The sequence below is a fragment of the Phyllostomus discolor genome, chromosome 8, assembly GCF_004126475.2.
Source record: "Phyllostomus discolor isolate MPI-MPIP mPhyDis1 chromosome 8, mPhyDis1.pri.v3, whole genome shotgun sequence".
NCBI classification, from domain to species: domain Eukaryota; kingdom Metazoa; phylum Chordata; class Mammalia; order Chiroptera; family Phyllostomidae; genus Phyllostomus; species Phyllostomus discolor.
In genome coordinates, this window is record NC_040910.2 from 72,976,620 (window position 1) to 73,003,307 (window position 26,688).

A 26,688-nucleotide genomic window follows, 5' to 3' on the forward strand; every position below is an offset into this window, starting at 1 on the left:
CACAGAGCAAAGGAAGGGAAGAAGCAGGACTGGGCAGAGAGAGAAGTTGGGCTTTGATGCAGTCTGTAGTGACACAACTGACCCTGCAGGACTTCTGATGTGGGGGTGACCCTTCAGAGCTGCTCCATACTGGGAGGAGGGGTGGGTCTTTATATCCCAACACTGGTCAGTCATTCGATGCAGGTGACCCCAGGAATTGGAGGTGACCTTGTGTGAGATGGCCCCAGTTGTGAGAGGCCATCCCTGTAGCTGGCTGCTGGCAGCACTCCCAGGGCCTGGGGTTCTGTCTTCATTCCTGGAAGGGAAGTGGGCAGCACTTCACAGCAGACCCTGGAGGACAGCCTGTCCCCATGGCCTCAAAATGACCACAGATGAGTAGGTCCTGGGATTTTCTTCTTAGAGGCTGGAAGGTTTTCTGGAAAGAGAGACCCCTGTTCCTCTTCTCATGGGCCTTGTGTCTTGGGGTGTCTGTTGGATTTTGGACCTGCTGTCGTCTTTGGGTCTCCATGTCCTCATCTACAATAGGATGGCCCTGCTCTGCAAATTGTGAGCCATGCACACGGAGGTCAGAAGACCCTGCTCCCTGTAAAGGGCACACTCTGTACTCATTACTCCTGTCAGAGATGCTCTCCCCTGGAAAGGGTGTGGGGCCACAATGTTGGATGGGGTCCCTCTCATCAAAGTCCCGGGGTCCCAGGAAGGAAAGATGAGACAGAAACCTTTGCAGGACATCCAAGAGCAAGTTGCAGTGAGGCCACAGTGAGGTGACAAGTAACTGGTGAGCAGGGCGATAATGCAGACGTACTTCTAAGACACTGCTCTAGAGAGAACATTCAACATACAGGGGTGGTGGCAGCCATAAATGCTCAGTGGAGAGGGGCGGGGAGGGGGTGAAGGTGCCAGCCCCATGGACTGGAGCTTCCTTGGGTGTGAAGGATCAGAGTGGGGTTTGGGGGGAACTACATGTAGAGTATTTCACCCCTGTTATCCCACCCCTCCTTCTGCTCTATGCTTGAGAAAGTGGGCCCTGGAACAGGAAGGGCCAAGGGCTTGAGCTTTCCTGTCCCCTCTAGAGCCAGCAACTGGAGCCTCAGCCAAGACCTCAGGGTAAGGATGTGAGGTTTGGAGCCCTGGCAGCTCTGAGAGTGTGTGATGGGGCCCTGACCAGAGCCACAGGGAAATGTTGCCAGAAACAGCCTGTGGGCTTGTTTACAGGCTGGGGAGGAGAGAGGAAGAGGCCGAGAGGCGGTGTGGGAATCAGGGTGGGGTCCCTGCACTGCAGGCACAAGGGGCTCCAGGGCTTTGAGCCTGTGTCTGTCCTGGGGTCTCCCCAACGCTCTGCTCTTCACCTGGACTGGGGCCCCTGCCTGGGTCTGGTCAGCTGCTGTTTCTGCTTCAGGTCTCAGACTGATGTCACTCCCCAGAAAGCCCTCCCTGCCCCTTAGTCTAATTCCATCTCCCCCCATTTTATACTCTCATAACACAGTGCACATTCCCTTCACAAACTCCATGGGGCTTAGAAATGCACACTGTGTGTTAATATGTGGTTATCATCTCTCTTGTTCTCACAGGAGTGTCTGCTTTAGGAGAGCAGGGCATGTGTCTGTTGCTTGGCATACGGGAAATATGCAATGAATGAATGAATGATGAATGAGGCAATGAAGGAAGGGAGGGAGGACAGCCCTGGAGTGTGGAAGTGAACCTGGGAGTCCCCTAGAACATGTGACCTCACTAGTGGTTATCATTTGATGCTATCAACTCTGTTTTGAGAACAATCTGGTTTTACATGCATTTTATTTCATCACAGTCTATGAGGTGGGTATGAGGTTCCATTATACAGATGAGGAGATCGAATCTCAGAGGAAGACATGGCCACGTCTCATGTTCTACGCAAATGGGAGCTAGTATAGAACACAGGCTGACAATTCATTTTTTTGTCCTTTTACTTCCTGTCTAATTCAGGGCCCCACACCCCTTTCCATTGCTCTCCTTCCCCTCCCTGCCCTCTGCCATGCAGAGGGACCCACAGGGCCTTACCGCAGCAGTCTGAGTTGGCCAGTATAATGTCTGAGGTTTACACACAGCAGCTTCATGCCGAGCTCATCCAGGTTGTTCTGCCTCAGGTCCAGCTCTCTCAGGCTGGGGCTGACACTGAGCATGGAGGCCAGGTCCTTGTGACAGCCAGATGTTAGGCCACAGTTGACAAGCCTGTGGGAGAGATTTGCATGGGCCCATCATCATCGTTTGCAAGGCCCCCCCTCCTCGGGGTAACTGGGGTCTGGTTTCCCTTTCTAGTAACTGTCGCTCTTTGGGGGTCCTTTGTGATGTCAAGCAAAGACAAAGATGCATCAGGCTGCAGGAACCTGGGAGATTTTAACTTTCTACTCCAGCCAAGGAGCCACAAAGGATGCAGCTAGTCACTGTTCCTCCCTCCTGTGTGACTCTCACCAACCTTGCTACTCCCCATATCCACTTTGTACAACCAATTTACCTAATGTTCCACTTGCACACTGGGTCTAATTTTAAACTACATCAGCCCTGCCATATACCCACTTAGCTGACATGGGATGCTTTGGTGTGTTTCAACATGAGGGCATCTACCTGCTCCCCACCCCATCACCTCATCCTGCCTAGCTCTCACTTTCTCTCTGCCCCATCCCCAAAGTAGTGTCAGCGAGGAGTAATTACAGCAGTCATTTCAGCTTGCAGCTGGACTTTGTCAGCTTCTGGAAAAAGTGGTGGGCCCCCGTGTCCAGGATCTTGTTGAAGCTCAGGTCCAACTCAGTCAGGTTCCTGTTGGTGCTAAGCCCAGAGGCCAGGTCCTGGCAGCCCTCTGCTATGAGGCCACAGTCAGCCAGCATGTGGGAGAAGTGCACTGATAGTCTTGAGTTTGTTCACTGGTTGACTCTATAGTACAGACACCCCCTAGCACTCACTGGCACCTCTCTGGGACAGGCAGAGGTAAGACCCTAGACCCACCAAAATCACATGTACTGGGGGATGACATAGAAACAAACAGTGGATCAGTTCTCAGGTCTGTTTTGATCAAAAGCCTTCCATGTTTCTGTGTCTTTGGAGTTAAATTCAAGGTCCTTGTCTTTGACTGTGGGACACTTGAGGTCTGGCTTCTTGTCATCTCTTTTCTCATCTTGTATCCTTCTTTATCTGCATCCTGGCCAACATCCTTGCTGTTCCCTAACCACTCCAGCCACACTCCCATCTCAGGGCCTTTGCACCTGTTGTTTCTTCTGCCAGGAACAATCTTCTCACCTGATATCTCACAGCAGTGTGTCCTTTCACCTGCTTCAGGAATTTGCTAAAAAGCTCCTCTGGGGAAACATTGCTTCATGGCCCTTCCTGTTTAAAATTGCAACCCCAGCCTCCATGCCTTTCTGCTCTACTTTCCACTATACCCCAAATCACATGCAATGTATTTTACTTATATATTTGCTTTTTGGTTTTCTTCACCAGTGGATGTTCCATGAGGAAGGAGTTTCATTTTAGTTGTACCCAAGTATGCACAGCAGGTTTTGCACATAGTAGGATCTTAGTAAGGATGTGGTTAATGAGTGAGTGAAATAGAGTGAAGAGGGGTATGTTGGGTGCTGCTGAAGGCAGATGGATGAACAGTGACTTTTGAACAGTGAAGGAGAAGCAGACATATGAAAGGTGCCTTGAATGGTGGGAAGGAGTTCACCTAGATGAGGTGGAGGGAGGGGAGTCTTTGGGCTGACAGGGTGGATGTGAACTTACAGCCTGCGTTTAGTGATTTCTCAGAAAGGCTTCCTGAGGGGAGATGAAGTGTAAAGACAGAAAATATCAAGATGGTGGTAGGTCTGGAATGTGCGTACTAGATGTGTGGATGTTGTTCAGGTGGCAGCGATGAGCCAGTGAAAGTTCTTGAGGAGGGGTAGTCCTTGCATTGCTTGGGAATGACCCCTGATGGGGGTGGAGGATGGTTGCTGGGGTGAGGCAGAAAGTAGGTGGTCCAGGTTGGAGAGGATGAGCACTGAGGTCAGAGCAGTGCCTGTGGGACATGTTCCTGTGGCCCCAACAGCACCCAGTGCCCCTGTAGATGGGGGGCACGAGGCTTCTGGAGTGGATATGGAGCTGGTACTGCCGCCACGTACTGAGAAAATCAGTGTGAGGGGAGACAGTGTCCGCCTCTTGGGTGTACAGCCCATGCTGTCTTTGAGGTTTATTGCTCTGTGGTTGCCATCTTGAGTTCCTTAATAATTTTACCTGTGAATTTGTGTTTTGTAAGTGAATTCTGATGGGACAATGGAGCTTTGGGTCACATGTGTCCCCATCTCCTGCCACCTCCCTCCTCTGCAGGAAGAGTTCTTGGCCACCCAGTTCCCTGTTACTTGATGCTTGAGGCCCTCGATAGCCTTCTCACCAGGCACAGTGAGGATCAAGGCTGGCTTTGGAGGAGGACTTGGTGACAACAGCATTGCATGAGTTAGTGATTCTGGGGGCCAGTCTTTTGCCCGCTATGATACATATACTTAGTGCATCATGGAAATCCCTGGGAGATGATGAGTCTCCCATGTGCCTTAAGTTTGAATGGTGTCTTTGGCAGTCTTCTGTCTATTGTGGTTTGGGCTAATGGGTCCATAGAAGGAGGAGAAGTCTAGGGCATGGTACATGTGTCTGGGCCTTCTGGGAAGAGAAGTCTGGCATGTGTTTGGCTGTGGTCACAATGACTTGTGAGTAGGTCCCTCAGGTACCTGAGAAGGTCTGTGTGCACTGCAGCATGACAAAGGGAGGGCAGCTTTAAACAGCAAATAAAAACCACCACGTGAGATAGCAAGAAACCGGAGTGGAAGGAATAAAACTTTGTGTTAGTACCTTTAATGGCACACGGTTTCTGATGTTTGAGCAAGGGCACTGCATGCTCATTTTGCCCTGGATCCTATGATTATAGTTGGTCCTTAGAGGAGAAACAGGTTTTTCTTTGTTTATGGAGGAAAGTCTAGTTTAGAATACACTGATTTTGAGGAGCCTCTGGGTACATCCCAGAGGAGGGTATGGGTTTGGGTCCTGAGTGGAAGATGGAGACTTGGCAGGTTCCCACTGGATGAAGCATGGGATGCGATTGTGGGAAGGGCTCCGAATGAGGTGGAGGACACTGAAATTGGGACCTAGTTACTCTGCTCTTGGTTATACGCCACACAGATTTGGTGTCAATCTTGCCTCTGACAGTCACTGTTTGAACCTAGGGCAGATTTCTTCATCTTCTGGTTTACTGATTTGTAATACAAATTCACCAGCCCATTGCACATGGTGGTTGCCAAGGTCAAAGGAGATAATTTATCCCATGTACTTAGCACAGTCCTTAAAGGATGTCGCTGTCATGGGACTAGAGTCTCTTGCTTTCCTTTTGTATCTTCATCCTGATTTCACACAGCCCCACATCTCAGTTTTCATGCAGCCCTTCTCTTTTCCTTCTGTCCCCAAGGAGGCCAAGTTTCTTCCATCCAGTGTCTCCTCCTGCCTCCACTCTGACCTTGCCCTATCTGGAATCCCCTCTTTTGGATCTCTAATCTCTCCCTTATCAGTTCCTTTAGCTTTGTCCATGTGCTAATCTCAATGTTTTTGGTTCATAAAAGCACCTAGAATATGTCAGTTTACCATACTTAACTTATTTCAAGAGAAATTCAGTAATTAGTGAGGACTTTGCCTGGATGTCTTAGACAGTCTTACATCCAATGACAGTAAATCTTCATGTTCTTTGATATAGAATAAACTTTTCTACTTTTCTAATGAAGAAATATTCACATCCACCTGATCCAGAGTTAATATTCTTATGAAAAACTACGTTTTCTTACACCACCTCATTAAGTTACCATGAATTAGTTACTAGCTTTTCTGATGAAGAGCTGGAGGCAGTGCTTCAGTGTGCATTCACTGAATTCTAGTTTTAGCCCTTCCACTTACTTCTTTTTTTGAAAGATTTTATTTATCTTTAGAGAGAGGGAAAGAGAGGTGGAGAGAGAGACAAACATTGATGTCTGGCTTCTCATGCCCCCTACTGGTGACCTGGCCAGTAACCCAGGCATGTGCCCTGACTAGGAATCCAACCCATGACCTTTTGGTTCTCAGGCTTGCACTGAGTCCACTGACTCACAGTAATCAGTGCTATTCTTTTTGTTTTTATTTTGAGAAATTGTTTATTAAAGCTGGAGATGGTGAAACAAAGGAAGGGCTTGCACTAGAAGAAGCAAGAGCAGAAAGCCTAGAGGAGCTGCTTTGGCTCTCTGGAAACATTAGGGGGAAGAAATGAGCCAAGGAGGGGCTGCTGTCAGCTAACTGGAGAGTGTGAGAGAAATGGGGCCTTGGAGACAAGTTCAGGGAGTTAGCCCAGGATCAGGTGCTGCTGCCCATTTCTTCCCTGGTTGCAAGTCTCATGGAGACCCTTACAATTAAGATGAAAGAAAGAAGTTCATGTCTGAGAAAAGGTGTGTGCATATTTCAGAGACAGAGCCTGCCCAGCCCTCCCACTTTCACTTGTGTAAATTTGGGCAAATCAGTTAAACGCCCTTCAGTTCTTATCATCTGCAAAATGTGAATAATTGTCCCTGATCTGCCATTTTCACAGGGTTTTTTTGGAGGCCCAAGAATGTATTCCTTGGAGTAGATACAGAATTGATATGGAGATGGTGAGGTTCTATTGCTATATAAGAAGTACACTGTAGATTGGTGTCTTCCCACTTGGGTGTGATGTTCAAGGTAGAATCAGGATTTCTGAGACCTTCTCAAAGGCTTTTCTTCCTAGACTCAGGTGGTTCTCACTGGAATGGTTTTAGGAAAGGTGGCACAGCCTCATGTAGTTATTGGAGGTCCCAAAGCCTACATTTATTTTCTTTAAGTTCATGTCTTTTATGAACCCACATACAATTACTTGTCTTCTGGTTTGTTGAAGCAATGCACCAGACAACATGTGCCACAATAATGTCTTTCCAAGTGACTGGCTACAAACACTCCAACACCACATTCATCTGAAGGGCTCTGCTGACCTACATGACTAATTTCTCCATTATCATCCACATTGTGGTATTTCAGAACTGCCAGTCTAGCCTTCTTCCTCTTATCCTAATTCTTCCCAGGACTGGCGTAAGACTTCTTCTTTTTTCTTGGTTAGCACCACCACAATCTCAATAGAAGCTGAAGAGTGGACTCCTTTTGAATGCTGTAGTGAAAGTATGTCCATCTTCCAGTTGCTGGCCAGCAAAGATCAGTGTTTCTGATTAAGAGAAATTTCATTCTTATTCTAGATCTTGGCCTTTACATTTCTATTGTATCTGAGGGTTCAACCTCAAGAGCCATGGTCTTCCCCATAAAGGTTTCTATGAAAATCTTTATCTAGGTGGTGATTCCACTGCAGATGGTGGATCAGAAAAGTCAAAGTCTGGATTTGCCATCATCTTCTGCTTGCTCAACTTCTTCCACCTAAGCCTTCTTCAGTGAGCAATCGCTTTACACTCTCCTTTCTTCTAAACTTTTCACACTTCCTTTTCCTCACTAGGAGTCTAGCTTGCATTCTATGATATATCATCAGCAATATGACTGAATGACTTACCTTCTGACCTCCCCCATATCCCTCTAGCTAACTCCCACCTCTGCCCTTCTCCCACTCCCCCACTCTCACTCCCACCTGAGTAACAAGGGCAGGAGCTGCTAGCATGAATCCCACAGTGACATGGGCCCCTACAATGCCTGGAAGACAGAAATCTCCCACTCAACAATGGCCATTTCCATATTTTACCTTCCCCAGGCCTGCAACACCCCAACCCTCACACTCTCAGTACAAAACTGAATTCCTACTTCACAGGAAGAAGTGGAGCCATCAGAGGGAAATCCATCAGCTTTTTATAGTCAAATCTATGTGTCTGTGGACCACCTTCCCTCTGCCAGATATTCATCTGCCCTCTTGTTACAGTGGGATGTGTTCTCCAGCTACTCCAAGGCCAGGCTTCCACTCATCCCCTTCCCCTGAGGAAAGGGAGACCATCAATTAGTCATTCTTCCTGTATCTTTCATCATCCTTATCAACATGTATTCAAACTTAGAACTTCTCCATCTTCAGCATAAACAAGCACACACACACACACACCCCTCTAGTAAAATCCTACATTCCCTTCTGTTTCACTTCTTTTTCCTTCTTCACAACCGAAGTCTTTGATAAAAGCATTTGTATTTGTAGTTTCATTTTCATTTCTGTCTTCATCTTTAATCCATTGCCAATTTTTGGGTTCTGACTTCATCACTTCACAAAATGGTACTGCTGAGGACATCCACGACTTCCCTATCACAAATCCAATGGGCAACTTTCAGTCCTTATTGTACTTGATGTCCCAGCAGCAATGGCCCCTGATGACCATATGCTCCATGAAATCCTCTCCTCCCACAGGTTCCACAACACCACACTGCCTTGCTGTTCTTCCCCACTCCCTGGCTGCTCATCCTCAGGCATCAGTGCTGACTTCTCTTGTCCATGCAACATAGGGAAGGGTGGGTTCCCCAAGGTTTGGCATGCAAACATTTTTTGGTTATAAATTTTAGGGTTAGCGTGATCATTTATGGAAACAGGGAGCTGTGATTTTCATAAAAATTGAGTTGAATCTTTAGATCAATTTGGAAAGCATGGCTATCTTAACAGTATTAAGTGTTAGAGTCCAAGAACATGGAATGTCTTATCATTTATTTAGGTTTGATTTAATTTCTTCAACTATGTTTTGTAGTTTTCAGCATACAAGACTTGCCCTACTTTTGTTAAAATAATTGCTAAGAATTTTATTCTTTTCTATGCTATTATAAGTGGAGTTGTTTTCTTAATTACATTTTTAGATTGTTTATTGCTAATGTGTAAAAGTATGATTTAGTTTTATATGCAGAACTTTCATCCTGAATGCTTGCCAATTAATTAGTTTATTAGTTCTAATAGCTGCTGTTCTTTCTTTTGTGGATTCTTTAGGACTTTTTATATATAATCATGTACGCTGCAAATAGACATAGTTTCAATTTTTCCTTTATAATGCAGATAACTTTTATTTTATTCTCGACTACTTTTCTGGATACAACCCCTAGTGTAATGTTGAATAAACAGGGGCCAAATGAAAGTTCCTAATCTTAGAGGGAAAGTATTCTTTCAGCAATAAGTGTAATGTTAGTTGTGGGATTTTCATTAGTGGTCTTTATTAGGCTGAGAACATTCCCACATTTTCCTCATTTGTTGAGTGTTCTTAATGTGAAAAGGTGTTGGAGTTTTTCAACTACTTTTTTATGTCTACTGAGATGATCATTTAGTTTTTGTCCATTATTCTTTTAACATGATGTATTGGATGGATTGAATTTCCTAGGTTAAATTGATTTTGCATTCTTGAGATAAGTTCAAGTTGGTCACAATTTACCATTCTTTTCATATGTTTTTCATGTTTTATTGAGGATTTTCATATTTGTATTCACAAGAGATATTGGCCTGTAGTTTATTTTAATACCTTTTGATGCCTTTGCCTTTGTTTGTCTGTTTTGATAGCAGGGTAATGCTGCCATCATCAAATGAATTGGAAAGTATTCCCTCTTCTATTTCTTTCTTTCTTTTGCAGAGCTTGAGAATATTGGTGTTAATTCTTCTTTAAATGTTTGGTGGAATTAATCAATGAAACCACACGCAACTGGGCTTTTCTTAATAGAAATTTTCCTTCCTTCCTCCCTCCCTTCCACTAATTCAATCTCCTTACTTGTTAAAAATTCATCTAGATTTCCTAAATCTTCTATTATCAGTTTAAGTAGTTTCCATTTTTCTATGAAAAGGTCCATTTCATTTAGGTTATATACTATGTTGGCTTAAAATATTTCATAATGTTCCCTTAAACTCCCTTTAAAATTTTTCTATGAGGACAATTGTGATGTCCTCTCTTTCATTCCTGATATTAGTAATTTGCATCATCTCAGTTTTTACCTAGGCAGTCTAGCTAAACATTTGTCAATTTTTCTGATCTATGCAAAACTCTAACTTTTGGTGTCATTATTTTCTGTATTGTTTTTGCATTTTCTGTTTTATTTCTTTCCACTCTAGGTTATAGTATTTTGTTTGTTCAGCTTGCTTTTTGTTATATTTAATTCTTTTATTGTTATTTCTTTTGATTCTTAAAGTGGAATGTTAAGTAATTGATTTGAGATTTTTCTTTTCATGGTCTCTCCCTCTATCCTCTTCATCCTTTTTTCTTAAATATATGATTTTTTTAAAAGAACTGTTTCCATTTTTGAAAAAATTTGGGTAGAAACTACATATGTCTGCCCCCACATACACAGCCTCCCCCAGTACCGTCATTGGGCATCAGAGCAGAACATTTGTTGCAATCAGTGAACCTACATTGACACACCGTAAACACCCAAAGTTCATAGTTTACTTTTGTTGTTTTATATTCTATCTTTTTTAATCCTCACCTGAGGACATTTTTCATTGCTTCTTAGAGAGAGATGATATGAGAGAGGAAGGGAGACAAAGAAACATCAGTACAAAAGAGATCGTTGATTGGTTGCTTCCACAATGCCCCTGGACCAGGGATTGCATGTGCCTGGACTGGGAATGGAACTCACAACCAAGGTATGTGCCCTGACAAGGAATTGACCCTGCAACCTTTCAGTTACAGGACAATGCTCCAACCAATTGAGCCAGAGCTATATTCTTTGGTTTTAGACAAGTATAAATGATATATACCAACCATTATACTGTTATACAGAATAGCCACTATGTTGTCTATTCATCCTCACCTTCCCCCAATCCTGTCAGTTACTAATCTTTTTACTGTCTTCATATCTTTGCCTCTTAAAGAACCTCACATTGTTGTAATCACGTAGTATGTAGCTTTTCAGATTGTCTTTTCTTCACCTAGTAATATGTATTTAACTTTGCCCTGTATTTTTTATATTTTTATGGATTATTTTTTCTCCACACTGAAAAATATTCCATTTTATGAATGTCCTACAGTTTATTTACCTGCTAACTGAAGGACAGATTGGTTGTTCTCTAGTTTTGGCAATTATAAATAAAGCTGCTATAAACATTGGTGTGCAGGTTTTTGTGTCAACATGCATTTTCAACTCATTGCGGTAAATACTTAGGAGCATGATTGTTGAATAACATGGTAAGGCTGTTTTGACTTCTGAAGAAATCTGCAAAGGGGCCTTGTCATTTTACATTCCTACGAGCAATGTATGAGGGTTCTCGTTGATACACTAACTTGTCAGCATTTGGTGTTGTCTTGTTCTAGATTTTGGCCATTCTAATGGGTGTGTAGTCGTATCCCTTCTTCTTTTTATAATCTTGGCATTGATATTTGTTCATACCTTTCTAAGCAGTAATTTGGCTTATCAAGTAAGCTTTAGTATATTGTGTTTTTCTTTTCATTCATCTCAAAACATTTTTAAATGTACATTGTGAATTCTTCATTGATGCATTATTTCTTTATGAATATGTTGTTTCATTTCTGTGTATTTGTGAATTTCCTAAATTTTCTTCTGTTATTAATTTTTTAATTCATTCTGTTATAGTCTGGGAATGTAATATGTATGGTTCAAATTCTTTTAAATTTGTTGAGATTTACTCTACAGGGCATCTCATTTTTGCATAGAGCTTTATTTGATACAAGCTTGATTATACCATTTGGATACCTCAAAAGAACTTGAGATAATATGCACAAAATTCCACCCATGCCATCCTACCCCTCACCCACTCCTCTTCCAGTATTTCCCATCTCAGTGAAGGTGCCACCATCCCAACATGCACTCCTCTGGCCTGAACCTAAGATCTCCTTTTATGTCTTCATCTTCCTTGGTCTACAATTATAATCTAGTACTCAGTCTGGCTGATTTCACATTTTTCTGCTAACTTCTTAAATTGATTCACTTCTTTCCATTTCCGTGGCCAACACTGTCATCTCAGATGTTACCATTTCTTGTGGGAGCTCTTACACTGTCTCTTCCTGCAAGCTCTCACCATCTTCACAACTACTGAACTTTCCTATGAACTGGCTTCCCAACCCCTACTTTTGCTCTCCTTTATTCCATTTTTCATACTGCAGTCTGTTTCTGCTTTAAATATGTACTGATCTGATGAAACTTTTTATTATAATCACATTGTATTAAAAAATACCCCCAGATTGCATCGGGGCCATGGATAGAGGGTCTGGCTGCATGATCCCTGTAGCCCCTGTTGCTTCTTCACTCTCCATCATCCAGTCTCACTGGTCAGCTTTCAATTCCATGAAAGACCATCCTTCTTTCTGCCACAGGGCCTTTGAACTTTATTCCCTCCTGCTTCACTTAGGTAAATTCTCTGTGGTCTTCACATGTCTTTCAATATTCACTTTCTTAAGGTCATTTTCACAGCAGGCCCTTATCTGGGCCTGTAAGTACACCTGTGTTTGTGTGGTTAATGGCAATCACCTGCAAGCTCTGTGAAGCTGGAATCCTTGTCTGTGTTTGCTCACTGTAGTAGCCGTGGCCCCTGGCACACTGCATGGCCAGGGAGGGGCTCAGTGAATGTTTGTTGAATACAAAGACCACACCCCCATTCTGAACTCAACTTCTATCTTGAATCTCCTGTGCATCCCTGTTTCTGAACAGAACCAGGCCAAACTCACCTCAGGGTCTTCAGGTGGCAGTGAGGACTTTTCAGGGCCTCACAGAGAGTCTGTACTGCAGAGCAGCTCAGGAAGTTTCCACTCAGGTCCAGCTCCTGCAGGCTCCCATCAACAGAGAAAATGGAGAAGAAAATCTGCCACCAGGCATCTGTAAATGGGCCCAAGCTGAACCTGAGGGGGAGAGAGAACCAGAAGATATGAGAGCTGTGTTTGGGGGTGTCAGGTCATAGCCCAGCACAACACAATTGGGTTTGGATCCTCTGAGCACCAGGCTGCAGTAGGCAGAGTGACCCTCAGGGCTCACCAGCTTCCCCAACTGCCCCTTTGCTCCCACCATGCTGGGCTAAGTGGCCCTCACCTGTGTGGCTTCTCATTTTACAGCCCATGTCATTCTGTACTACAGTGTTCACATGGTGGGTCTGTTTCTAGCTCAGTTTGGGAATTTCTTGTGGGCAGGGAAAGGTGTTGTTCATCCTTTTGATCTGCAGTGCCCAGCACAGAGCCTGGCACAGAGTTAGGGGATGCAGAAAGTCTTCTTCTCTTCAATGCAGACCTGCCTTTCTTTCTGTGGCACAGATGCTGTGAAGTCCCAGTTCCCAGAAAGGAAAGGAGTTGGTGGGAGGAGGGAACAGAGTCTGGAAGAGGTGGTTTAAAGCTGAGTGTTTGATGTGAATGTTGATTATGACTATTTAAGCTGTTGTCCTGGTTTGCTTGTGAAAGTCCATTCGCTCTCTATCCTCCAACCTCACTGGTCAGCTTTCAATTCCATGAAAGACCATCCTCCTTTCTGCCACATGGACTTTGAACTTTATTCCCTCCTGCTTCACTTACGTAAATTCTCCACATTTTTCAGATGTCCTTCAATACTCACTTTCTTAAGGTCATTTTCACAAGAGGCCCTTTCTGGGTCTGTAATTATACATGTGTTTGTGTGGTTGATGGTAATCACCTGCAAGCTCTGTGAAGCTGGAATCCTGTCTGTGTTTGCTCACTGTAGTAGCCATGGTCCCTAGCATAGTGCATGGCCAGAAAGGGGCTCAGTGACCCAGAGAGAGTCCTCTGTAGAGAGATGGCAAAGGAGATCATCTCAGGAGAGAAAATTTGATGATCAGTTGATCATCATTCCTGTGAGAATACTAGGGTAGACTGCCTTGTAGAATTTCCACCAACTTAAATTCTACATTTTCACACTGTATTTAAATGATTTCATCTACTGCCAGGGCTCAACAATGCAAATACTATTTTAAGTTCCAGAGTAGCATCTTTATTTGCTTCCTAGATATCTCTACCTTGATAGCCCACCAGTTTCTTGACCTAGTATATTTCCCAAGCTCCATTCATCCTCCCCTCAGGTCTGCAGAGCTGAGCAGAGGTGAGGAGCAGAGGCTCTGGAGCTATCTGTCAGCACATGAATTCCACTTGTCTGTGTCTCAGTCCCCTCGCTGCCAGCAGGGGACAAGAGGACCTAGTACAGAGGGTTTTGCGAGGTGGTGAAAGTGCTTTAGAGAATTTAAAATATCTTAGTGAGGTTTCAGTGTTAATAGCTCTAAGACATATACACACTGTAAAGGTACAAACCAAATTATTGTTTGAAAGTTGATTGTTTTTGGACATTTGGCTAGTTTTGGGAAAGTTGAAGAATTCTTTTTAAAACTTTCTGTTTTGCTGAACATTTGTCAACCTTAATTTTTAATCAGAGGACTGAAATTAAAAAGTACAATCTATTACCAAAATGCACGGTGCTTAATTACACACCAAATAGCTCAGCTGCTCAGCCTTACTATCTTGTATTGGTCCTCTTCTCCCTCCAAAGCCTTATGCCAGTCTTTGTCATTTCTTCAGAAACTTCTTGCTTGTTTAGAGTGTCCTCCTTGCTATTCTCTCTGCCTTGCCTGGCTGACTCAATGTCTTTCTCTTTTTTTAATTGTTGTGCAAGTACAGTTGTCTCTATTTTCACCCTACCTCGGTCCCCTGCCCCACCCATCCCCACATCCCACCCTCCAACCTACCCCCTTTGGCTTTGTCCATGTGTCCTTTATACATGTTCCTCGATGAACTTTCCCCTATTTCCCCCATTATCTCTGCCCCCTACCCTCTGGTTACTGTCAGTTTGTTCTTTAATTCAATGTTTCTGGTTATATTTTGCTTGCTTCTTTCTTTTGTTAATTAGATAACATTTATAGGTGAGATCATATTGTATTTTTCTTTCACTGCCTGGCTTATTTCACTTAGCATGATGTTCTCCAGTTCCATCCATGCTCTCACAAAGGGTAGGAGCTCCTTCTTTCTTTCTGCTGTGTAGTATTCCATTATGTAAATGTACCATAGTTTTTTGATCCACTCATTTACTGATGGGCACCTAGGCTGTTTCCACACTTGGATATTGTAAATTGTGCTGCTATGAACATTGGGCTGTATAGGTTCTTTTGAATTAGTGTTTCATGATTATTAGGGTATAATACCAGAAGTGGAATTGCCAGGTCAAAAGGCAGTCCCATTTTTAGTGTTTTGAGAAAATTCCATACTGTTTTCCACAGTGGCTGCACCAGTCTGCATTCCCACCAACAGTGCAGTAGGGTTCCCTTTCTCCACAACCTCTCCAACATTTGTTGTTTGTTGATTTGTTTATGGTGGCCTTTCTGACCGGTGTGAAATGGTATCTCAATGTGGTTGTAATTTGCATCTCTCTGATGGCTACTGATGTTTAGCATCCTTTCATATGTCTCTGAGCCCTCTGTATGTCCTCCTTGGAGAAGTGTCTGTTCAGGTCCTTTGCCCATTTTTTTAGTTGGGTTTTTGCCAGAGGGAACACCAGATTGTGTTGATTACCAGGGCATTGTAATATAGTTTAATGTCAGGTATGGTGATCGCTCCTACTTTGCTCTTCTCTCTCAAAATTGCTGCAGATATTCAGGGTCGCTTATGGTGCCATATAAATTTTTGAAATGTTTGTTCTATATCTGTGAAATATTTCATTGGTACTTTAATAGGGATTGCATTGATCCCTAATTATATAAATTGCTTTGGGTACTATGGGCATTTTAATATTAATTCTTCTAATAAATGAACATGGTATATGCTTCCATTTATTTGTGTATTCCTTAATTTCTCTCTTCAGTGTGCTATACCTTATCAAATGCTTTTTCCACATCTATTGGTATGATCATGTGATTCTTGTCTTTTCTTTTGTTTACGCGATGTCTTACATTTATTAATTTGCAAATATTGAACCATCCTTGCATCCGTGGGATGAGCCCCAATTGATCATGGTGTATGATCTTTTTGATATGTTGCTGAATATGGTTTGCCAGTACTTTGTTGAGGGTTGTAGTGTCTATGTTCATCAGCGATATTGGCCTGTAATTTTCTTTCTTTGTTGTGTCTTTGTGTGGTTTGGGATTAGGATGATGCTGGCCTCATAAAAAGAGTTTGGGAGCCTTCCCTCTTCTTGGATTTTTTGGAATAGTCTGAGAAGTACAAGGATTAGCTCTTCCTTAAATCTTTTGTAAAATTCTCCTGTGAAACCATCCAGCCCAAGGCTTTTGGGTGATGGGAATTTTTTTATTACTATTTCAATTTCATCAGCTGTTATCAGACTGTGCAGGCTTTCTGCTTCTCCTTCTTTCAATTTTGGAAGATTTTATTTTTCTAGAAATGTGTCCATTTCACCTAGGTGTTCAAATTTCTTGCGAGATAGTTCTTCATAGTAATTTCTTACAATCCTTTGTATTTCTGTGGTATCAGTTGTAATCTCTCCTCTTTCATTTCTGATTTTGTTTATTTTGGTCTTCTCTTTTTTTTTTTTCTTGATGAGTATGCTTAAAGGCTTGTTGATTTTGTTTATCTTTTCAAAGAATCTACTCCTGGATTTATTGGTTCTCACTATTGTTCCTTTAGTCTCCGTGTCATGTAATTCTGGTCTGATTTTGGTTAATTTCTCCCTTCTACTTGCACTGGACTTCATTTCTTATTGTTCCTCCAGTTCTAGTAGATGTAGGGTTAGGTTGTTTATTTGAAAATACATAGAAATGTTTCTATCTTTTTTAGGTAGGCCTGTCTTGCTATGAACTTCCCTGTCAGGACTGCCTTTACTGTACCTTGTAAGTTTTGGACTGTTGTGAGTTCATTTTCATTTGTTTTCAGAAACTTTTTGATTTCTTCCTTGATTTCATTCTTAACCTCTGCATTGTTTAATAGCACGCTATTCAATCTTCATGAGTTTGAGTGTTTTTGAGTTTTTCCCTTGAAGTTGGCTTCTAGTTTCAAGCCCTTGTGGTCAGAGAGAATGCCTGATATGATTTCAATTTTCTTGAATTTGTTGAGGCTTGTTTTGTGTCCTTACATGCGGTCTATCTTTGAAAATGTTGCATGTGAATTTGAAAAGAATGTGTATTTTGTATCTTTGGGATGAAAAGTTCTGTATAAATCAGTTAAGTCCACTTGCTCTAGAGCATTGATCAATGCCACAATATCTTTATTGATATTTTGTTTGCAAGATCTATATATTTTTAACAGTGGGGTGTTAAACTTCCCTAGTATAAGTATGTTGCTGTCTATATCTTTCTTGATGTCCTCCAAGATTTTCCTTATATATTTCAATGCTCCTATGTTGGGTACATATATGTTTATAATGTTTATGTCTTCTTCATGGATTCTTCCCTTGAGTATTATGAAGTGTCCTTCTGGGTCTCTTTTTATGGCCTTTGTTTTCAAGTCTACTTTTTCAAATATAAGTATTGCTACTCTGGCTATTTTTCCTGTCTGTTTTCTTGGAGTATTTTTTCCCAAACCTTCACTTTCAGTTTGTGTAGGTATTTTGTTCTGAGGTGGGTCTCTTGTAGGCAGCATATGTGTGGGTCATGTTTTCTTATCTATTCAGCTACCCTATGTCTTTTGATTGGAACATTTAATCCATTTAGATTTAAGGTTGTTATTGAAAGGTACTTATTCATTGCCATTTTACTCCCTTTGTACATTTGTTCTTCTCTTTCTCATTGTTTTTATTCTTCTCAAAGTAGTCCCTTTAGCATCTCTTGCAGTCCTGGTTTGGGGGAGGTGTATTCTTTTAGACTTCTTTTGTCTGGGAAACTCCTTATTTGGCCTTCCATTTTAATTGAGAGCCTTGCTGGATAGAGTAGTCTCAGTTGCAAGCCTTTGGTTTCATTACCTGGAATAGTCTTTGCCAATCTCTTCTGGCTTGTAGTGTTTCCCTTGAGAAGTCAGCTGCTAGCCCTATCGGAGCTCCCTTGTAAGTTACTTCCTGCTTCTTCCTTTCTGCCTTTAAGATTCACTCTTTATCTTTGAATTTTGCCATTTTAATTACGATGTGTCTTCCAGTGGGCCACTTTGGGTTACTCTTGATTTGGACCTTCTCTGTTTCCTGGACTTGTGTGGCTTTTCTCTCATAAAATTAACGTAGTTTTCCATCATTACTTATTCAAACGGGTTTTCTATTCCTTGTTCCCCTTCTTCTCTTTCTGGTATCCCTATTATATGAATATTATTTTGTTTCATGTTGTCCTGCATTTCCCCTAACCCCTCTTTGTTTCCTTTTAGTCTTTTTTCCTTTTTTTGCTCTTTTTGGGAGTTTTTTCTTACCTTGTCTTCCAGCTCACTGATTCAATTTTCTGCTTCATTGATCCTATTTTGATTCCTTTTACTGTGTTCTTTAATTCAGAAGTTGTATTCTTCATTTTCTCTTTGCCCTTGTTGATTATTTCTATGTCCTTTTTTATGCTGATATAGTTTGCAGTAAGTTTCTCATAGTTTCCCCGTAGTTTTTGGTAGTTAGCACTGAGCTTATTGAGCTTCTTTATAACTATTGTTTTGAACTCAGTATCTGATAGCTGACTTGTCTCTATTTCATTTAGTATTCTTTCTGAGGATTCCTCCTTTCCTTTTGATTGGGGGTTGTTTCTTTGTCTTCCCATTTTTTGTGGGACTCTTATTATTTACTTCTGCTTCTTAAATTGATCTGTTTTGATTTCCTGACTTTGTGGTATGAACTTCTATAATAGAATGCCTGTGAGATTCAGTGGTGCAGTCTCCTTGATCACCTGAACTTGATGCTCTTGGGGTGCCCCTTATGCAGTGTATGCTGTTTCTCTGGATGTAATTGTGTTTTGATTGTTGTTGGGTCTTTCTTTGGTGGGTCCTTCCCTCTGGCTGGTTGACTGAGCATCACTCTGCCCACCACATCTTGCGTGCTGTTGTGCAGGTGCTGCCACAACAAAACCACAAAGCCCAGGAAAGAAATCCACACCCGCAAATGTAACTCCCCTCCACAATCTCAGTATAAACAGCAAATGAACGAGTATTAATAAGGGTATAAAGAGATTAAGGCTATTATAAGAAAGATAAGCAGGTATGAGATGACCTACTGAAAGAAAAATGATTTTGAGAGGGTAGAGGGAAGAGCACTAATAACAGTTGGGAGTTGGAGCAATAGAAAGAGAGACGGTAAAATTTACCTCAAGAATAAAAAAGGGAATAAAGCATGTGTGAGATGGGAACTATATAGTATTGGGTTTAAACAGAAATTAAAACAATATTAAATAAAATAAAGTGATAGAAACAAAAAGGAAGGAAAATAGTAAATAGTAAAAATATAGGAGCCAAATTGGAAAGAAAGCTCTATCACAGTACTATCAACAACAAATGAGCTAAAATTAATATAGATGGTATGGGAATAAGAGGGAAGAAGAAACAAAAGTCTAAGAGATGTTTAGAAGAATGGGAAATAATTTTAAAATCACAGAGGGAGAGAGCATACTAAGAGTAAGGAACAAAAACCAGGCTAAGAGAGGAAAAAAATTAAAATTTGGGATGTAGGGAAAGAGAAAAAAAGAAAAAAAAGGAGAATAAAGAAAAATAAAAGGACAGGGTAAAAGGGAAACAAAAGGAAGATAAAAAAGGAAAAGAATAGGCTAAGATGGCAAAATTAAAATTTGAGATGAAAAAAAGAGTAGGAGAGAGAACCAGTAAAATTTGGTATATGAAATGCAGAAATAGTTAAGCTGTAGAGATACAACCGAAAAACAATGCAGCAACAACTACCTTACCCACAATCAACTAGCAAAGATTGTTAAAGGTGGAGAGAGAATGTGGGTATTTTAAGAGCAGGGAAAAATGATGTGAGATGACCCTTGACAAGAAAATTGGTTTTGTGTGTCTGGATGGGAGAGAAACAGTAAGAGTGTGGAATGGAAACAAGGTGTAGCAAGAGAGAAAACAAAATATGAAATGAAAATAATGCGAGGAAAGAAGAAGGTAAAATGGGCTTGGAGGAGGGAGGGGCAACATATGTGAATTGAAGTACACTTCAGTATGAAATCTAGTGACTTACTATGTACAAACTTGCTAGACAAAAAATGAATGTTAAAAAGCTCTGCAGGAAAGAAACTATGGGAAATCATGAAGACCACAGTGGCTTTCTTGTAGCCCCTTTGTATTTACCACTGTTTTTTTCTTTCCGGATCTGCCTCTGATGATCTCAGATGTTGACCCCATCTGACATTAGCCAGCTTGTTCAATACATCCAGGGATCTGCTGACCCTGACTGTCTCCTTTGATTATTAATCTGGTCAGTCTGCACTCAGCAGTCAGGTTTAAGTGCCATAGGGTGGGGCCAAATCCCTCTTGCAGTGGGGGCTATTTTTTCCCCTCAGGATGCTGCTGATCAGAGGGAAGTGGTCTGCCTGACCAGGATAATTGCTGCACATGGGGGTTGGCTCAGAACCGGGATCCTGGCACCACTCTCTCAGTTCTCTGCCCAAGGCCTCCATCCCCAGTCTCTCCTGAAGACTCTCTAGACCACTCTGCCCTGCCTTTGGGAGGGATCTAGTGTCCCTGGTTCTTTCCTTCAGTTGTTCATCTGGTCACTCTGCACTTAGCAGTCAGGCTTGAGCACCACAGAGCCAGGGAAGAGACCTCGTTTCCCCTCAGGCTGCTGCCACTTGGAGGGGAGTGGTCTGCTTGAGCATGAGGGCTGCTGCCATCTGGGTGATGACTCAGCACCAGGATCCCTGACTGTACACTCTCAGTTCTCTCACCAAGGCTTTAGCCCTTGGTCTCTCCTCAGGTGTCACCAGCCCACTCTACCCCTACCTTTGTCAGAGCTCAGGGTAAGTGGCTACAAATGAAAATTTGAGCATTGGCCCTTTAAATGGCTCTTGTATCTCCAGCCATCTGTCTCTGCATCCTTGCTGGTTTTTTTTTGCTACTCATTGCTGTCTGTGTACTTTTGGGGGCTCAGGTGCTATAGGCTGGGAATCCTAGCTTAGGATTTGGGCCCCATTCTTCTCACAAGGAATCCAACTGGCGACTTAATTATCCTTCTGGCACTGCCACCTGTGGCTGCCCAGTCAGCCCTCTCCAGTCTCTACCGCACTCCTTAACAGACAGGTTGTGCTGAAGCTGGTTCTTCTGTCTGTCCAAAGTTACATGGCTTCTGTCTGGTTATTGCTCAGTTGTTTGTTCCAGGTGATTTCTCCACAATTGAGTTGTAATTCCAGATTGGCACTGGGAGGTCAGTATGACTTTCATCTACTCTCCACCATCTTCCTTCTCCCCTTGAAAAGTTTCTTTTGAGAATTAGCTGACAGTCTTATAGGAACTCTCCTGTAGGTAACTAACTGCTTTTCTCTTGCTGCTTTTAAAATTCTCTTTATCAGGAACACTTAGCATGTTAATTATGATGTGTCTTGGGGTGGGCTTCTTTGCATCCATCAAAATTGGGACTCTGTGTTTCCTGGACTGGCATCTCTATTTCCTTCACGAAACTAGGGAAGATTTCCTTCATTGCTTTTTCAAATAGATACCCAATTTATTGCTCTTTCTCTTGTCCTTCTGGCATCCTTGTGCTGGGAATGTTGGAATGACTGAAGTTATCCTAGAGGTTTCTTCCATTCTCCTCTTTTTTTATTCCTTTTTCTCTTGTTGTTCTAAGTGGTTGGCTTTTTCTTCCTTATGTTCTAAATCAGTTATGTGATTCTGGCTTCATCCAGTCTACTCTTTCCCTGTAAATTGTTCTTTGTTACAATTAGTGTATCTTTGGTTCTGATGGGATCTGATTTATGCTGTTGAGGTCCTCACTAAGTTTCCTCAGCATTCTTATAACTAGTGTTTTGAAGTCTGCATCTGAGAGATTACTTATCTCCATTTTGTTTAGTATTTTTCTGGAGTTTTGATCTGTTATTTCCTTTTGATCATTTTTTTATTTTCTCATTTTGGCAGTCTCCCTGTGTTTGTTTCTATGTATTAGGTAGAGCTTCTGTGACTCCTTGTCTTGTTAGAGTGGCCTAATGTAATAGGTGTCCTGTAGAGTTCAGTTGCACAGCCACCCCTATCACCCAAGCTGCATACATGAGGTGTGCCATTTGTGTTAGCTGAGTACATCGTCCTCTTGTAGCTGAGTCTTGATTGCTCTTGACCAATCAATTGGAGGGATTTACCCAGGCCATTCAATTGCAAATCCTGGCTAGAACCACTGACCACCAAAATCTGCCCTTTGTGGAGTATCAGCTGTGTAGGGGCAGGGTGGTGGTGCTCCAATTGATTGGCAGTTGTCCACTCAGTGTGTAGGTTTTGATGTTTCCTGGGTGGTGCAGGCCAATGTCTGCTCCCACCAGTGTTCTGCCTGGGGTCACCCTGCATGAGCTACAAAACAATCTATAGATGACTGCTACTTTTGCTGAGCTTGGAAATTGCAGATGAAGCCAAGCTGTGGACCTAGGCTGGCTGCTGCTAGTGTGAGTCCTAGGGATACTTAGCAAGAGGTATGAGGACTGGGAACTAGCTGAGGTCGGCTGTTGCTTGTTTGAGATAATTGAGGAAGTTGGAAGCATTAGCTAAAACTAGCTATTCACATAGAACAGCCACTGAGAACAGCTTGAGTGGGTCTCCAAATTGGTGTGGTGGAGCCTCAGAGGATCTCCACAGCTGACTAACAGTGTTAGGCAGGTTGATGGAGTATCATATATGGCACTGACCTGCTGGCTCTGTGGCTCTGTTAAGGGTGAAAGTTAAATAAAGCAAGTATGGTCTGTGTCTGACTCACTGTCTGGGAGAAAGCTGGCCCCCAAGTCTCATCTTGATGCCAGATATTTGTCCCCCTGCCCCATATGCCACTGGTGCTCTTCAAGCTGCCTCTCTGGTGTTGTGGCTCTTTGGGAGTGAGTCTGAGTAGGTCTGTGTGTGGGCCCTTTAAGAGGAACTGCTTTGGACTCCAGCAGTTTCTTCCACTGACTCAGTCCCTGCTGGTTTTGCAGCCAGAAGTTAGGGGAACTTATCTTTTTGGCACTGGAACCCTGTGCTGGGGGCTCTGGCATGAAACTAGGACCCTTGCTCCCAATATCTCTCCCAAAATTTTATTCATGACATGTGAGTGTGGGGCCAGTCCATACCATGTCTTATCTCTGATGCTCCAACCAATCTGGATGGATGTGGTTTTGTATTTCCATAGATGTTGGTCTTCCATTCAACTCAATTTCTGATGGTTCCTAGTGATGGTTGTTCTATATTTTAGTTATAATTTTGATGTGGTTGTGCGAGAAGGTGAGCCATGTTTACTTACACCTCCATCTTGATCTGAAGTCCCTATATCTCCATTTTGATTGATGGTCACCTCTGAGTGATAGATTTATGGTTGATAGTTAATTTTGACCTTGTTGCTTATTTATATGTCCTCATTTTTCTACAATGTACATGAGTTTTATATTAGAAAAAAAATATAAATCTGAGTGTAAAACAGAGAGGTCCCACATTTCCTCCTTGGAGTCTCTGTTCTTTTGTGGGACACTCATGGAATCCCTCCCCTCTTTGGGCTACCAACTGCCTCTTGTGTGCCTCTCTTATCACAGAATTTTTACTCTATTTTGGTTACTGGATGGATGTCTGTCTTCTCTCCCAGGCTCTAGTTCCTTGAAACAGATATGTGCTTTATTAATCTTTGATATTTAAGGTCTGGCATAAAATCAATGTATAATACTCATTTATGGGGTGAATTATCTACCGGAGAGATAAGTACTTCAAAGAACTAAAGGATCAGTATACCAATGAGTTGTGGAACCTAGATATGGAAGTTAACAGTGTTGCTGGGGTTGGAGGGTTGTTAGAGAGAGCAAATAGGTCATATTCTCATGGATATTCCTGGGACAATTGTGCATCATTGCCACATACAAGAAAAGTCATTTTTCAGGGAAAATAGACTCCTTTTCAGACATGCACACACACTCTGAGGTGATGGGAGAGATCTCAGGGCCAAGCACATGTCAATAGCTATGAAAGGTGTTCATGAAGCAGTCAGTGAGCAGTGCCTGGAGGGTAGCATGTCAGAGAAGAAACAGAGGCAGGGGTGCTGGGTGGATGGGAGCTCATGTGAGTCTGGGGGTGGACGTGCACATGGGGTGAAAGTGGCCATCATGAGAGAGACAGGAGGAGAAGCAACACTACAAGACAGGGCCACAGCAGGCCACTTAGAAGCTCATAGGGAAGGCTACATGGTTAGACACTGCTGCACAGAATCCTAGGTGGACAGAGAATGGGAGTTGCAATGGGTTGAAAGAACTCCATGGTGACCTCAGTCCTTTAGTTACTGAGGCCAGGCTTAGTGAGAGTTCCTCCAGGACTCAGGAGAGAGGGAATAACAGAGTAGCTGTGAGAAGGGAGGAGGAGTACTCACAGAATGACATGTGAAGGCCTTTGTGCTTCTCCGTGTGGTCCACCCTCATTCAGTTTAAGCTTCTTCACAAGCCGGCTGAATTTAATGCAGAAAGTGAACACCAGGAGCTCCATGTCAGTTTGGACACATATCCTCATTTCAGGGACACCAGACATCACTTTGGTCAGAAAACTTTCATTCCGAATCTCATAAAAAGAGTGGAGCAAGTGCCAACAAGGTGGCTGTAGGTTCTGCTCTGTGTAGTTGATCTGTTTCTCGGCCAGTTGTAGCAGCTTGTCACACTTCTTCCAAGACAGCTTGCATTTGAAGATGCTCTCCATCTCTCTCATCCCCTGCTCACTCAAAAGGCCAAACAGGAAACATGTGGTTGGTTCCCCAAGCACATGAAAAGTCACACATTGTTCTATCAAACCACTCTTACATGTGATGCTTATGAACTCATCCTCTAAAGCACAGGACATTGCTGCAAAGAACTCCTGGAAACACAGGTGCATGAAGCTGTAGCTCAGAGAGCTGGGGTGCTTCTGAAGAACACCCATCTTTAAGAGAGTGGAGGTGATGTCCTCATCTAACCCATTTTCTCTGAGTTCCTCTGGGCTGAACAGGGTCTTTCCTTGCCTGGTGCCCTTAGCAGCCAGAGAGCAAAAGTCCCACAGCTTAGTCCCAAGGGACTGAACTTGGAGGATGTGGAAAAAGTAGTGCAGACAGAGAGCAGTGGTTGTCTCGCAGGGCAGTGACAGTTCTTGCCTGTGATCCATCTGCTGCTTCAGGCAAGTGCAGACCAGCCAGGACACCAAGGGCATGACACACATGGTCAAGAGTGCTGGGTTTGATTTGACTGAGCTGAAGGCTTTAATTGCTTGATTTTCATCTGTGAAGTATGTGTAGAAATAGTCCCTCCTGGCTGACTCAGAGAATCCCAGGACCTCCACCCAGCGTGGCTGCTTTAAAGAAGGGATGAGCTTCCCCAGAGCTGTGATCCGAGCTGTGATGAGCAGGGAAGCCTCAGGAAGTAAGGTTTTCTCCAGCAAACTGCCCAGCAGTGTGTGCACCTGCTGCTGCTGGTTCCAGTGCAGACAGAACTCAGAACTGTGCTGCTTCAAGTCCCATTTTGGTTCATCCAAGTTATCAAGAATGAAGAGCAGCTTCTCTGGCTGAGACAGGATCTGTCCAATGGGAACTGCAGGGCCAGCCCAGTCTTTTGAGATGAGCTCAGGGAGATTCAGTGTCCTGGACTGGGCCAGGTCTCTGCAGTTGAAGTAGAAGACATGCTGGAAGCGGTCCCTGTACAGCCTGCCTTCCTCCCAGGCTCTCCTCACCTGCCTGGCCAGGGTTGACTTCCCAATTCCAGCGACACCATGCAGTACGACTGTGAGAGGCTCTCTTCGGGCACCTCGACCTCGGGCAAATAAGTCTCTGACCTCAATCAAATGTTCTTGATCACTTATACCCTCATGATTCCATATCAAGAATAGAAAATCATAGCCTCTGGGTTGAGATCTCTGTAGTAGCTGTGTGAATTTTTGTTGGATACCCTCATTTTTCCATAACTGTGTGTAGAAGGGCATCTCTCTGCTTTCTTTAGAGTATTTTTCTGTGATTCCTAAGTAAGGAAGGGAAAGATGGAACATAAAGGCATGGAATACATTTGTTCATTTGTTTCACCATTTAATCATTCAACAATTGTTTTCTGCACTCACATGCTACACCCTGTGATAACTGCTGGTAATGTTACATTCTTACCAGGTCAGTGGGGGAAACATGGGGTGTTTTGGAGGAGATCACAGCCCAGGTCTTGACTCAGCTAAGTCATTGCTGCTGTGTGAATTTCCTTCATTGTGCAAAGATTAATCAAGGTCTTACAGTGCCAGCCCTGATGTAGAAGCTGGGGATAAAGAGTGAATGAAAGAGACCCAACTCTCCACTCTCATGAATCCGTGACCTGAACTGTTGATCTACTGAGCATTAGTTTTTTTATCCTTAAGTTGTAATTGGTCATGGTGGAGTGAAGGGGCTAATGGATGGTTTAGCAGATACTATTGGTCCTGACAGCACCCCTCTGCACCTTCCATTCAAGCACATGCCAGGGATATTCTTCTACAAGCACTGGTGGTTTCCTGTCTGAGGTGTCTGTATTAAGCATGAGTGTGGAAGGCAAGAACCTCAGGGAGTGAATGTTCCAGGAGGGTCACTCAACCAGTGACAGATGGCAGTCCTTGTCCCCCAGGAGACAGCACTCTGAGGTGTGCTCTACATAGTCTCCTGAGGACCTGCATGGCATCAAACCTCAGTTAGTCACAGGGGTATGTGCTCTGTAATGCAGGTTTCATTGGTTTCCCCCTTCCCCGTTTCACTTCT

At 43.0% G+C, this 26,688-nt stretch overlaps 2 protein-coding genes across 2 annotated transcripts in view; both read right to left on the bottom strand.

The window, feature by feature from the left end:
• LOC114515350 (NACHT, LRR and PYD domains-containing protein 1-like) overlaps positions 1–26,688 on the bottom strand; it is a 123,712-nt gene that overhangs the window by 85,605 nt on the left and 11,419 nt on the right. Inside the window, exon 2 of the mRNA XM_036033205.1 lies at positions 17,394–17,398. The gene's annotated coding sequence lies outside the window, so the exon portion shown is untranslated. The remainder of the gene's footprint in view (positions 1–17,393; positions 17,399–26,688) is intronic.
• The window catches only part of NLRP1 (NLR family pyrin domain containing 1), a 31,921-nt gene continuing 11,485 nt past the window's right edge, over positions 6,253–26,688 (bottom strand). The window contains exons 2-4 of the mRNA XM_036034513.1: positions 24,331–25,933; positions 12,651–12,821; positions 6,253–6,417 (exon numbers count right to left, since the gene is read on the bottom strand). Coding sequence (XP_035890406.1) covers positions 6,408–6,417; positions 12,651–12,821; positions 24,331–25,933 — 1,784 coding nt within the window. The 3' untranslated portion in view covers positions 6,253–6,407. The remainder of the gene's footprint in view (positions 6,418–12,650; positions 12,822–24,330; positions 25,934–26,688) is intronic.